This window comes from Strix uralensis, chromosome 23 (genome assembly GCF_047716275.1).
Source record: "Strix uralensis isolate ZFMK-TIS-50842 chromosome 23, bStrUra1, whole genome shotgun sequence".
Classification (NCBI taxonomy): domain Eukaryota; kingdom Metazoa; phylum Chordata; class Aves; order Strigiformes; family Strigidae; genus Strix; species Strix uralensis.
Genome location: NC_133994.1, coordinates 2,887,137 through 2,900,201, shown reverse-complemented (window position 1 = coordinate 2,900,201; position 13,065 = coordinate 2,887,137). Strand labels below are relative to the sequence as shown.

At 55.8% G+C, this 13,065-nt stretch overlaps 1 protein-coding gene across 2 annotated transcripts in view; it reads right to left on the bottom strand.

The window, feature by feature from the left end:
• Nucleotides 1–13,065, bottom strand: part of TMEM240 (transmembrane protein 240) — a 23,909-nt gene extending 10,844 nt beyond the window's left edge. The window contains exons 1-3 of one of the 2 annotated variants that reach the window (XM_074892631.1): nucleotides 12,936–13,005; nucleotides 12,029–12,320; nucleotides 11,682–11,788 (exon numbers count right to left, since the gene is read on the bottom strand). In XM_074892631.1, coding sequence (XP_074748732.1) covers nucleotides 11,682–11,788; nucleotides 12,029–12,085 — 164 coding nt within the window. In that variant the 5' untranslated portion in view covers nucleotides 12,086–12,320; nucleotides 12,936–13,005. Of the gene's footprint in view, nucleotides 1–11,681; nucleotides 11,824–12,028 lie in introns of both variants that reach the window. The other variant, XM_074892632.1, reaches the window with a different exon arrangement.

The following is a 13,065-nucleotide window of genomic DNA, read 5'->3' as shown; positions in this document are numbered from 1 at the left end:
TCGAGTTTCTACCAACATCCCTGGGAGCAGAAGTGCTGTCTTGGCTTTTTGTGCTTATGTCAGCAGAGGAATTGGCAGAGAGTGAGGTAGGAAAGTATAGAAACCTGAACCCAAGCCTGGAGCTCGTGTCGCATTCCTGACACAGGCTCTCTGTGCTTAAGTTCATCATCTGTAAAACGGAAGATAATATTAAGGACAGCATGAGGTTGGAGTGGTTACCCCCCCCCCCCCCCCCCCCGAGACATAAAGGGCACTACTGCCGTCCTGCTCGCAGGCAGAGGGCAATAACACTGCTCCTGGGAGTGCACACAGTCTGAGAGCGCAGCCGTGTGGCCCTGCAAATGCGACTGTAACCTCCTGCCTCACAGGAGCTGGAGAAGTCCTCTGCTATGCAGCACTGCCAGTGCCAGCAGCTTCGTGGCACTTCTCCGGAGGTGTGATGTTCTGCTTAATGTCCCATCTCTCAGAGTAAAACGAGAATCGTCTCATTCACATATTAGAGCAGCGCACGTTTACAGCCCCAGAAGAAACACCTGAAAGCATGCCTTGAATTCATCCTCAGACAGGAGATGGCAGAGACCCTGCAGAGTATCACCCCTGGACAAGTCCTGCAACCTCTAAAACCATCTCAAGTTCTCCTACTGCATGACTGGGGTGGGTTGGGAAGCAGTGTCTCACCCTCCTCAAGGAACAGGCAGCAATTACCGCCTGTGGCAGATGGCAAGAAATCTCTCCGAGCACAGGAGCAGGCAGCAAGCCTCCCCTCAGCGCCCCGAATGCCACCCGGGGTGAACCTCACAGCTCCCTCCTGCAGCACTCTGCCTCAGGAAAGTCTCCCAGCCTGGCGCTGCAGCCTGCCTCCCACCTCATCCCACCCTTCATCTCTTCCTGGGGACGCGGCCAGAGGCCTGGCCTGACCTTGCATCGTAGTCAGTCTCCAAAAAAAAAAAAAAAGCCATCAGCTTAGTGCTGTCCCCAAAGAGCCCAGCACAGAAGCGCAGCAGATGCGCTGCCTGCTGCCATGCACAGTGGTGTGCAGTGGGGAGGGCGGCTGTGCCACAGCCTGCCAGGCTCCGGGGAGGGATGCAGGACTCTGGAGCTCTCAGGGACTTACGTCTCTCTCAGGGGTCCTGGAGAGGCTGGCCCCATACCTTGTGCCAGAAGGACAAGTAGGTTCATTTGTGCAATGAGAAGCTGGAGACCAAGCTTGGGATAATGCTGAACTGCTTGAAAGACCCTGGTTAACTTGGGAAAAACAGGAAAATGGCAGGGGTGGAGTGAGGGAGTTGTAGAGTAGAAAAAAATAAGGCAGGGCTGTGGGGGCTGAATGGGAGGGGACCAGCTGTGACAGGTTTACTGAGCATGTGGGATAGGAGGATCCCAGATGACAGTGGATGCAGGATGCAAAGCAAAACTGGAAGCAAGCTGCTCTGGAGCCTCTGCACCGGCTTTAAACAGCTCTTAACCTTCCCTGAGAGCAGCCAGGAGCCATGAGTCTGCCCGGGCTCTGTGCTTAGCCATCCTGCCTCCTCCCACTGCCTGATTTGGAGGCAGGCGCTGCTTGGGCAGGTGCTGTCACTGCTGCCAGGGAGCCCAGGAATGGCCAGGCAGCCAGGGCGAGGTGTGCTCAGCAGCCCCACGTGCCCGCCAGCACCGCGGAGGTTGCGTGCATCAGCCCACCGCGACAGTCCTGGCACTGCAGCACAGACGCAGCACCGGTGCTCCCAGCTCAAGGTCAGGGCACAGTTGCATGGGCTCCCCCCAGCATCGCCCACCCCCAGCAGCATCACCGACACTCACGGCCCTCCCACATCCACGCCCTGCTCCCACAAGCAGGAGAGGAGGCAATCGCTGGAGACCTCTGAATATGCATGAGGTGCAGGTTGCTCAATAATCATGCCTGAGAAACGTCCAAATATTTACACAAACAAACCTCCACTCAAAGGAACCTACTGAAAACAGCCCTAATCTCAGCAATGACTTAATGGAGGCCACCTGCACCAGAGGCACCAGCTCCCAGCAGATCAAGGCATATAGGGCTGGGGTACAACCCGGTGCCGTGGCATGTGGGGGGTGGAAAAGGCTGCGTGGGTGGGAAGCCCATCCAGCCAGGCTCCTGCTGCCTAGTACTGTTCCCCATTCCCATTCAGCAAAGGCCCCAGTCCTAGGGACCAGACTGGGCCAGTAACATCCAGGCCAGCTCTGTTGGCAGCTCAGCGTGACCTGAGGCTATGGGCAGGCCCTGCTCATGCCTCCTCTTGCTGGAGGGTTTGTAACCAGAGATTTTTTTCCCTCCTTTGGCTAGGGAAAATCTACGGGGCAGAGGGTGTGTGAGGGAGGGTTTCCCAAAAAGGGAGCTCTTATTCAAGAATGGGAGGGTTCCCATTAATTTTGTGAACACTGCCAAGAAGCTCTGCAGAAGGGGAAAAGCAAGCCTCACACATAGCTCCCATGTGCCATGCTTCCCCAGCCACTGCCAGGGCTACTTGGCAGGCCCTTAACTTACTCCCTTTTGCTTCTTGCAGTACAGAAACGGCCTAAGGGCTGAGTCCACAAACACCTCCAGAAACCTAGACTCCTTGAAATGATCAAGAACTTGAGTGCCTCAACAGGAGCTGGTATGTACCTATCTCCTCTGCATCGTGTCACAACCACAGGGCTAAAGCTTCCCCATGCAGAGCAGCACTAGCACACAGCCATCTCTGGGGCTGAGAGAAGCAAAACTTCGCAGACACATCAAGGACAGACCCGTTCTGAGGAAGCAAATGCAGACCTCCCTCCACACACGAGGTGGTTTTCACAGAGGGTCTCAGCCCTGCACCAGGAGAGAGTCCTGGAGTACACTCCTGCCACTGCCAAACTTCCCCCAGCCCTCAGGAGCAGGGACGTGCCTGTAGCACTCACACATGTGCACACACACACACACATCCCGCCCCGTGCAGCACAGCCAGCACTGCAGTAACATGGGACACAGCACTCTCCTCGCGCGCTTCACAAGAGGTTTTTCCTACCACACAGGCTGCTTTCTTCACAGCTCTTGTTCTCTGCTTGCAGGGCCTTGAGGGAAGGGACACAGTCACCTCTTCCCTGCCTTGTCCCTCTCCTCAGCGCAGGCTGACTCTGCACACTGCAGTGGGATCTCCTCCAGCTCTCCCAGCTCCCTGTAGTCATCACTGGGCTAAGCGGCACCTTGGGGGCAGCAGTAAGGGTCTGACACTCCTTTTGTGCTTGCAGCTCCCTTTCCACGTGCAGGGGACTGTCCCCAGAGTCCAGACTCAGAGGTGAAGTCCCTGTTTCTGCCCTGTAGCTTCCATAAAAAAATCACAGAATCACAGAAGGGTTGAGGTTGGAAAGGACCTCTGGAGGTCATCTGGTCCACCCCCAGCTCAAGCAGGGCCACCCAGAGCCAGTTGCCCAGGACCACGTTCATGTGGCATTGAAATATCGCCAAGGAGGGAGACCACAACCTCCCTCAGCAACCTGTGCCAGGGCTCAGTCACCCTCACAGTGAAAAAGTGTTTCCTGATGTTCAAGCAGAAGCTCCTGGCTTTCAGTTTGTGCCCGTTGCCTCTGCTCCTGTCACTGGGCACCACTGCAAAGAGCCTCGCTCTGCCGCCTTTACACCTTCCCTTCATGTATTTACATACATTGATAAGGTCCCCCCGAGCTTCCTCTCCTCCAGGCTCCACAGCATGAGTCAAGACCTCTGTAGGTCACACAGATCTCGAGGCTGCAGATGGAGTGGAACAGACAGAAAGGCAACATAACCAGCTCTGGGATGCAACTGAAGTTGTCAACAACTATTTTCAATACAATGGCTCTAATGTGGCTGCACCAGCACCTCTGCATAGCCACGAGCCATAAGGCGCCTCTCAGACAGATAATGGAGGGAGGGGGCTCCAGGAAAGGATGGCTGGTGGAACCTTTTCTCACGTGTGTGGGCTGGGCACACAAAGTGACCACTGGCCTCCAGCATTCCATAAGGAGGGATTCCATCCCCACAGTATCCCCGTGCCAGCCCTTTGGCTGCACAGCCTGAAGTGCTGCGGGACAGCCATGCCCAGGGAGAAAGGAGTCAGTCGGTCCTGCGAGCCACCAAGAAGTCCAAAGACGATTCATGCGAGGCAAAATTCAACAGAAAGCAAAAACTTTGACCTCTCTGGATTTGGCAACATCATTTCCCAAGTATCAGAAATCAAAGTTGGATCCCAGGTGCAAATTTCCTTAAAAGAAAAGCCTCCTGTCTCTAAAGCCCCCCAGGAAAGCACTTGGGGCCCTGCACCACCACCTTCCCGGCAGCTTTTGGGAACCCTGAGTTCTCAGAGTACTTCTACGCAGTGGAGATGCCAGCGCTAGGTTTCCACTCTGTAGAGTTTTCTGGAAAGGGTTTAACAAAGCTCAAGGAAGATTAATTTTTCCCACCAGTGCAACAGTTGGGAGATCTGGGCTGCAGGGATTTTTATGCTTTGTTTTGGCTTAACCAGATTGAGTAGTGCCACTGAGATGGGGAGGAGAACAGGGACAGACCCCCAGAAGTTTTCTGTTGCAGCTCAAGTCCTTGGGGATGTTACAGGACTGATTCAGAGACACTGGCACATCAGCACAGCACGTTATTAATAGTGTGCAAAGGTCCAGGGTCCCCACCGCATATCGAGGGAATTGGAAACTGGAACGTGGCCTGGATGGCTCTGGGGGCTGGATCCAGTGAGGGAACGCATCACCTCTAAGCTGAGCATAATGTGGGTGCAGCAAGGCACCACCAGCTCCACACCACTGCACTTCCAGGGAGGACAGACAGTGCTGGAGACCAGGCTCTGGCGGGGCAGCTCCTCAGAGCAAACGCTTTTGGCCAAACCTTGTTTTCAGAAACGTGGCTGTCCAGGGGCTGACATAACCCTCCAGCCAGGGCCTGTTTCACCAAAGACCTGTGAGAAGAGATGAAAATCACCTTCAGCCTTGCACCACCTTAGCCAGCAGTCAGAGACTGATGTGGGTGTGAGGACTCGGGGCTTCACAGCACCCTCAGCTGTGAGGGAGCTGTCACAAAGTACAGGTGGTCCTCAAAAGGTAAACCCATGTCCTGACCATGTTTCTTTACAAGAAAAAGATGTACCAAAGAACCTGAGGGCCAAATCCTGGGCAGTTCAAGCTGGTATCAGTTGTCACAACATTAACCTATTAGGTTAATCATGCACCACCCCAGTTCTTGCGCTCTGCACTTTCAGCCACACTCAACAGCCATGCCCCTCCTTCATATGGTGGAGCTTCTACGGGAAGCAGATGTAATTGTAGGAAAAGAAATGTAACCATGCTTCAGGCCAGAAACACCCTCAAAAGCAGGAGGGTCTGGAGATCACCAGCAGCTGCTCTCCTGAAGCAAGCGAGAGACTGGATTTGCTGATCCGTCCCCAGCTAGACAGCACCTGGCTCAGGTGAGAAGCTGAAGCTGCTGGGCAAAGGGAGCACAGTGTCTGTGTCTGTGCACGTGTGCTTACCCCGTCCCCCTTCCCAGGCTTTGTGGCAAGGGGGAAGCTCTCCTCTCCTCTGCTCCCTCCCAGGGCAAGCAGTGCCATGGCTGGAGCAGAGCCTTGGCCAGCACGGCTAGGAAGTTTTGCTACAGAGCTGCCCAAAGCGCTATTGTCCCTTCCAGTGACCTTGCGTGTGTGCTGGCTGCTGCAGCCAAAGCACAGCACGGGAGCCTTTAAAAAAGCACCACGGATCTGTCGTTTGAAATGCACAGAGCCCGTCACTGCCTCTACACTTTCCCCTTCCCCCTTGGCTGGGGATGTCTGCACCGGCTCAGCTTCCTTTTGAGCAGGTGTCGGTCTCAGTCGGTGGCAGACATGTCACATCTCCCAGGCTCACGTTGCAGCTCTCACAACCTGGTTGGAGCGGCCCATTCCCCACCTCCGGCTGCAGCAGGATTTGGGGGAACATGGCTTACCCTGCCTTGCTGGCCAGCCCCCAGGCACAGCCCCCGAGGCACACCCTACACAGGGGCTGCAGCAGAGCCTCCCCGTTCTGCATCCCTGTCTGACCTTGCAGCCTCTCCCCAAACATGCCAAACAGCCCAGCACCTCTCGGAGCCATTCCCAGCAAAGCCAGTCTGCAGACTGGTGTGGGTGGCACCATTGCACAGGTGAAAACATCTCCCCGGGTCCCTTCGTGCTGTAGCAGCTACCAGAAGCCCAAGAAAGGCCCGGTGGTCTCCGGCACTGGGCAATGAGCCCTCCCAGCCTCCCAGCACATCCACAGAGGATCTGGGGACAGAGGGGTTTAATGACTTTTCCAGAGTGGCTGGGAAAGGAGGAAACAGAGCAAAAATGTATTCTCTGTGTACCTCCCGACAGCAGTGCTCTAGTGTGGGAAATTGGTCTGTCCCTCCTCTGAGCGCAGAGAGAAGCATTTGGCCCCTCACAAACAGAACCCGGTGAGCAGCATTATTCAAACCCACGCTGCCACAAGACAACCCTGCTCCAGCACCACCAGCCATCCCCCCTGGTCACTGGTGCTGCCAGTGACCCCAGCACCGGGACAGAGCCCCAGCCAGCAGCCACCTCGCCCATCCCCACCCCGTGCCCAGCCACTCTCCCGGGAAGCAGCCCATTGCGCTGCAGGGTCTCCATGCATCAGGAGAGCTCCAGCATCGCCCTGCCATGAGCCTTTCCCTCCTGGATCAGAGCCCAGCGAAAGCACGCGTCCCTCGGACAGGAAGAGCTGACTTGAGGGTTGGCCGGGCCCCCAGCTCTGCTGCAGGGTATTGGCACCCAGGTAAGGCTGACAGCCCTTTCTAACCCCGCTCATGGGGGGAGACTTTGCCTGGGAGGGACAGACTCACCCAAGGTCACTCAGAAGGTCAGTGGCAAGGAGAATTCATGCCAGAGCTCCTGAGGTCCCTGTCCTTTCCCAGACGGGGGCTTTTCCAAGCCCCCCCAGGGCTGTTTTGACGGGTCCTTGCTCCGTGCAGGTGTCATCTGTTCTCTCCAACACACCCTGCCTCCACCGACTCCCTTTGGTGTTTTTCCTTTGCATGACATCACCCAGCTCCTGATCTGCTGCCAGCTCTCTGCTTCCAGAGAGGACCCTTTACTGGCTGGGACAGAGACATTCGGACCAGGGTAGTGCTGCACTTCTACTGTCCTCCATAGCCCTGCTCTCCCCTGGGCACAGGTAGCTCCCAAGGAGGTAGGACCAGAGGGGCTGGGCTGCCTCCATGCAAACAGGCCCCAACATAGTGATTTGGACAGCCTGAATATCTCCACATGCCGAGGACAGAGTGCCAAGCTCCCCCAGGAATCTGCTCCAGCAGGCACATTCCTGCATGGCATCGACAGGAGCCAGCAGGAGTGTAAATGTGGCTGTCACCCCTTCTTCCTCCAGCAAGAAGGCAGATGTTAAGAGAGGAACAGTCCCTGTCATACCAGGCGTGCGGGTGCAGGCTCAGTATCAGCACCAGGTGCCAGGGCCAGCCCTGTCTCTCTGCTGATGTTCTCACTCCGTGCACCACCACTACACCAGCTTCCCTTCCCCAGCTACTGGCAGGGCTGTTTTCCCACTGAACAGCTGTAGATGCACTTTGACTGGCCTCAGGGGCTCTGGCAGCTTTGCCCTCCTTGGCTCTAGTGCTGTCAGCAGGGCAGCGAGTGGGAAAGCACCAGCCCAGCCTGGCAGCACAGATGAGCACGTCTGTCTGCTCCCCCCTCCAGCCCACAGGACCGTCCGTGTCAGCTCTCAGAGCGGGACCCCTCCTGCAGCAAAGGGACTGTCCAGCCCAGGCTCACTCAGACTGAAAAGAGTGTCTTGATGGATGTTGCCACAAATATGCATCAGCCTTGACAACCTGTTTCTTCGCACTGGGCGGGAGGAGGACAGCTTGCTTGTGCAGCTCCAGACACGTTACCTCCCAGCGCCGCTCGGCCAGCCAGCCAAGGGCTCTGGTCCCTGCTGCCACAGGCTGTGGCTGAAACCTTTGCACAGCACAGCCTTCATGAGCCCCCTCTCCATTTTCCTGTGTGCAGCAAGAGGCCCCAACTCCCTTCTGACACCACCCAAAAAGCACCTGCCAGGGCCCAGCAGAGTGAGGTCACACTTGCCTCAACAAATTGCTGCCTTGCTCCTGACAAAGTGATAAGCATCAGCTTCAGCCCCAAACAGCCCTGGTGACCCTGACCCCCCCTGGGATGTGCACAGCAAGATCAGCCCCAACAGTGCCAAGTGTCCAGCGTTCAGCAGCGCCTGAAGATGGGGCTGGTTTTCTTCCCCAGATGTCTTGACCCCAGTGACTCCCCAGTCACTGCTAACACACTGAGTGCTTCAGGACATGGGAAAAAAACAAAGTATAGTCCCCAGCTGCAGGAAATGAGGCCCTCTCCAGAAGGCAAAGGCATTTCAGGAAGAAGCAGGCAGGGTGCCATACGCTAGCACTCCCTTTCGCTTCTCCTGGGACCTTCTAGCTTGGCTCAGTCCCCCACAGAGAAAGGAATAGGCAGAGTCCAGGGAAAGACACGTCACGGCCCATGAGGAGAGACGCCAGCGACAGACTCCGTGCAACCTGAAGAGCTCTTTGAGCCAGAACAGTCTGCCCTCCTAGCCACGCACCCAGGCGATGCTAACGATCCTGGAGCCACCAAAATGTGGGCAGAGCCTGGGGCACCCCTGGGTACAGCTCATGCCCTTTCCCAGAAAGCGTGGCCAGAAACTAGTGAGGAGAGGGAGCTGGAAACATGGCCAGGCCCCCATCCCACTGCCAAGGGAGCAGAGATCTGGGCTGCGGATGCACTAATGACACACATCTGCCTGCTGTGGCCTGAGCCAGGAGCCAAATGCCCAGGGCTGCCTGCAGCCTTCCCAGTCTTCTGGCTGGGAAGGGCAATCGAGCACCAAAGAGCAGCAGGGACAACCAAGGGCTGAAGTCTGGGCTTTTTCCCTGGAGCCTTGCAGGGATGAGGTGGGACAGAGGCCTGGGAGGGGCAGAGCACGGAGCTCCAGATCCCCTGGCACCTGAGACACACACAGTCAGCCTTCGCTGCCCACAGCCCCCACCAGCAAGGCAACAGTTCCCAGCCCCTCACACTGACATAAGCTCAGCACAGGTTCCGATTCCTGCTGGAGAGCACATCCTGCTCTACACTGGATGCCCAAGGCCAGGTACTCACAGTCCAGCCTGGGGTGCTTAGACATGGTAGACCATTCCTGGGGAAGAGGTCCACTCTGATACCCCAAGGAAGGGTGCAACCAGGATAGGAGAGTGGAAAGAAAACATTTCTGAATTAATTAGTTGGTGTGACTGACACTACAACTGAGGCTAGGGCAGGAGGGAAAAAGTCATCGCAGCAGCTCAGCCTATTGCACATAATTTATTCCATTTCCTCCTTCCCTTCCATTTCTGCAACATTTACTCATTTTCCCCATTCCTCCCTGCAACACACTGAACTGCAGCCAGTTCCCTCCTCCAAGGACTCCTTCTGGTTATCGGCAAATTAAGTCCTTTATCAATCCCTGGTACCACTGTTCACAACACACTCCAGGATGCAGCCTTGCCTGGTGCGAGGCAGAACTGCGTATGGCTCGTGCTCTCAAGGCCTGCACTCAGAGCACTTGGACAGCTGACAAAAAAAAAGGTCGAGGCACATTCAGCATCACCTGCCTTTTAAATCAGAGAACTCAAAACACCACCACTTGGGCAGCAGGTCAGAGCTCACGGTGAGCATCACAGACCAAACCCTAGCATCAGGCCAAAGTGCCGTAGTATAGGGATGCTTTGTGCAAGCGTCTCCCACCGCAGAGCATGAACACGTTGAAACCAATGCTCATGCACAAGAGCCCATGCCCAGGAGTGGAAACTGGTATGCTATTTCTGTTGGCAAGAGCCATTGCTTCTACATACCAAAGGCAACTGGTAAGCTTCCGCTTTTTGCCTCCTCTCAGATCCGTGCTTGACAATTTGGAAGCCGTTTTGTGCACTTTCTAAGAAATGACCTAACTATGTCTGGGGAGAGTGCCATGGCTAATTTATCTGCCTCAACAGCATCTCTGCAGACATACAGTTAGAGAAGAGAGGAGGGCCCCTGCCATCTCCTCAGACTTGGGCAGAAGGGACATTGCCAACACTACCAGTGAGAGCTGACACTCCTCAGTCGCTCCAGACGATGTTAAAGTCTATTACCAGCAGCCAATTTTCTCCACCACTGAACACAGCTCTGACAAGTAAAAAGAAAAATTGGTTGAAGGGGCAGAGGAAAACTCTTAAACTAGTGAAAAACAGCAAGAAGACTCAAAAAAATTACCCAAGAAAAAGCTAATCCCTGCCAAAAAAAGCAAAAGACACTGTGGACGTTTCTTGTCCACAGTCTTCCCAATTGACCTTAACAGAGAGGTGCCTGAGGTGCCCAAGGAGCCAGGTATTTAGGGTCTGCTTACTGGATCACTCAGGGCCTGGCTGCGTTTGGCCCTAGAGGTGCTGCTTGAGGCTTCTTCCCTGTTCTGCCACAGGACTCTAAGGAGGAACTGTGGGGAGAAAGGTAACGATCACCTTCGGTGAATGGAGCAGAGCGGAAGGGCAAAGCAGTTTCCCTTCACCCCGCTGTGCACATCCCAGTTTCAGCTTAGCTTCCACACCAGGGACACCAGAGGGATGCCACGCCTGGGAGCCAGGGGGCAGCCAGTTCCAGAGGCAGCTCAAAGAGGAGTAAAGCTCAATCTAAATGTTGGCTGTGGCAGGGGAGGGCACATCCTTTAGCTGGCACAGCCTCATGCTACTTTACTGTCCCCCAGACAAGAAACTCTCCAGCAGGCAGGGAGTAACCAGGCCTGGGAGGGGAACGAGGCCTCTAGAAGTGCAGGATAAGGATTCCTGACCACAGTCCCGTAGAGAGAAATTCACCTCCCCAAATCTCAGTCCCCAGGCTCTAACACAGAGACAGCCAAAGCCCAGTTGTGAGCTGAGCACCTCAGAGATCACACAGGACACAAGAAGTGCGACGTTGTGTAGGAGAATTAAGCGCTGCCAAACAGCCGTGGAGAGAGGTAGGTATTTGTCCAGTCATAAACTTGCACACAGCAAAGGTGTTAGTCCTGGCACAGAATCCACCCCGATGCTCTCAGCTTACTAAACACTTCACAAAAGCACAGACCAGCTACCTCAGTGCGCTCTGTCCAGCATCGTTACAACTCTCAGGAGAAAAGCCACAGAGCATTAAAAGCTGATCAAAGATTACGAAGCCTCAAAGCGACGCTGTCCTAGACAGCAACACTCCTTCCTGGACACAGATCCTCTCAGTTCTCCAAACCCCATTTCATTTAAGCCACGTAACCACCAACTGCAACACCCAGACCACAAACACAGCGAGAAACAACACAGCCCAGTGACAACAAAGGCAAAACGACAAGCGTTTAAATGAGTTACTCACTTTCCCGGGGCTCGCAGATGCACATACACAAGCATGCACACAAAGGAGAATAGACTTCCAGGCCCACAGAAAACTCTTCTTCCGGAAAACCAAAACCCCCCCTGTGTTCATGCAGGAGCTGCTGAGGAAGGTGAGACACAGCCAGAATGCAAAAATGGTAGTCCAGCCAGCAGCACCCTGCCACTGGCCACCACCTCTCTGTGCCTTTCCAATGAGATGGGGTGGGAAGGGGTTGGGGGGAGAGGTGAGAGAGATCTGATGCAGGTAACTTACCTTCCACAGTTGCAGTGACAAACTCGGTCTTCCCCTCTCAGATGCGGTAGGATGTAATTGTGAAATCTGTCCAACAACGCATTCATGTCCATCAAGCAAGCTATTGCCTGTAAGAGCCCATAACCAAGGCATCTGGTCAACTCTGGATGATGGAATAAAACATTGACTCTAGTTTGATTGCCAAAGACTGAAGCAGTCACAAAGAAAATAATCTTTGGTGTTTAACGGGGCGCACACACATGCATACACACGCATACACACACCGGGGTGCACAGGCTGAGGGGCAGTGCGGGGGGGGGGGGGGGGGGGGGGAATGGAGGGGAGGGAAAAAAGCAAAAATCTCTTACCATAACGATAGAGGCGCCCAGGATCATGAAAATCATGGTGTTTGCATTCATGGACATCAATAGGGAATTGCCAGCGGTCGGGTCCGTCCGCCCCCGGGCCGCGGACAGCGAGCGGCGGCCGCGCTATTCCGCAGAGCTCGGCCCGGGGCGCATCGCGCTCAGCGCCCGCAGGCTGCGGTGCGGCGCGGCGGGGGGCGGCGGGGCACCCCCCGCACACACACACACACGCACTGCCCCCGTGCCGGGGATGCCTCGGGCTCCCTTGCCCTGCCCCTTTTATTTTTTTATTTTTCTAGGACAAACGTGACAGGTAAAAATAAAATAATAATAATAGAAAATAATAAAAAAAAATATAAATCTCTCTATCTCCCCTTCCTCCGGCCTCTCCCCGGCCTCCGCCGAGGGAGGTGCGCCACGTCTCCGGGAGCGGGCACACACCGCCACAAGCACAGCCCTTCATGCAGCAACTGGAAAGCGAGCCAGCCAAAACCGGGGGGGTGGGGGGGATGGCTGGGGGAGGAGGAGGCAAGCTGCAAAAATCACCCAGTCCGGGGGAGCCTCATTGCATCCTCTTCCCCGACATCACCCCCCTCCCCATCGGTGCGAAAAAACAACAGGAAAAAAAAAAAACACAAAAAAAACCCCAAAAAAACCACCCAACCGAATCCCAAATCACCACCATCACCCCCACACACACAAAAAAAAAAATCCCCCCCCTCCCGGCTCGGGGCTGCGTGTCCCCGCTGCCCGGCTCCGTGCTGGAAGCCCCCGGCCCAGCCCCTCCCGGGCCCGGGTGGCTCCGCGCCGCCGGCTCTGCACGGGGAGGTCTGGGGGGGGAGATGCGGGATGCAGCGGGGAGATGCGCCCAGGCAGAGCCGGCCGCCCCCTCCCCACCCCGGGCATTTACCTACGTGGGGAGGTGCTGCTGCTCCGAGCGCGGCTCATTGCGAGCGGCAGCCGCGGCGGCAGCGCTGCGGCCCGGCCCTTGCGGGGCTTCCCCCCGCCTCGCAGCTTTTCCCCAGCCAAGCCCCGGCAGC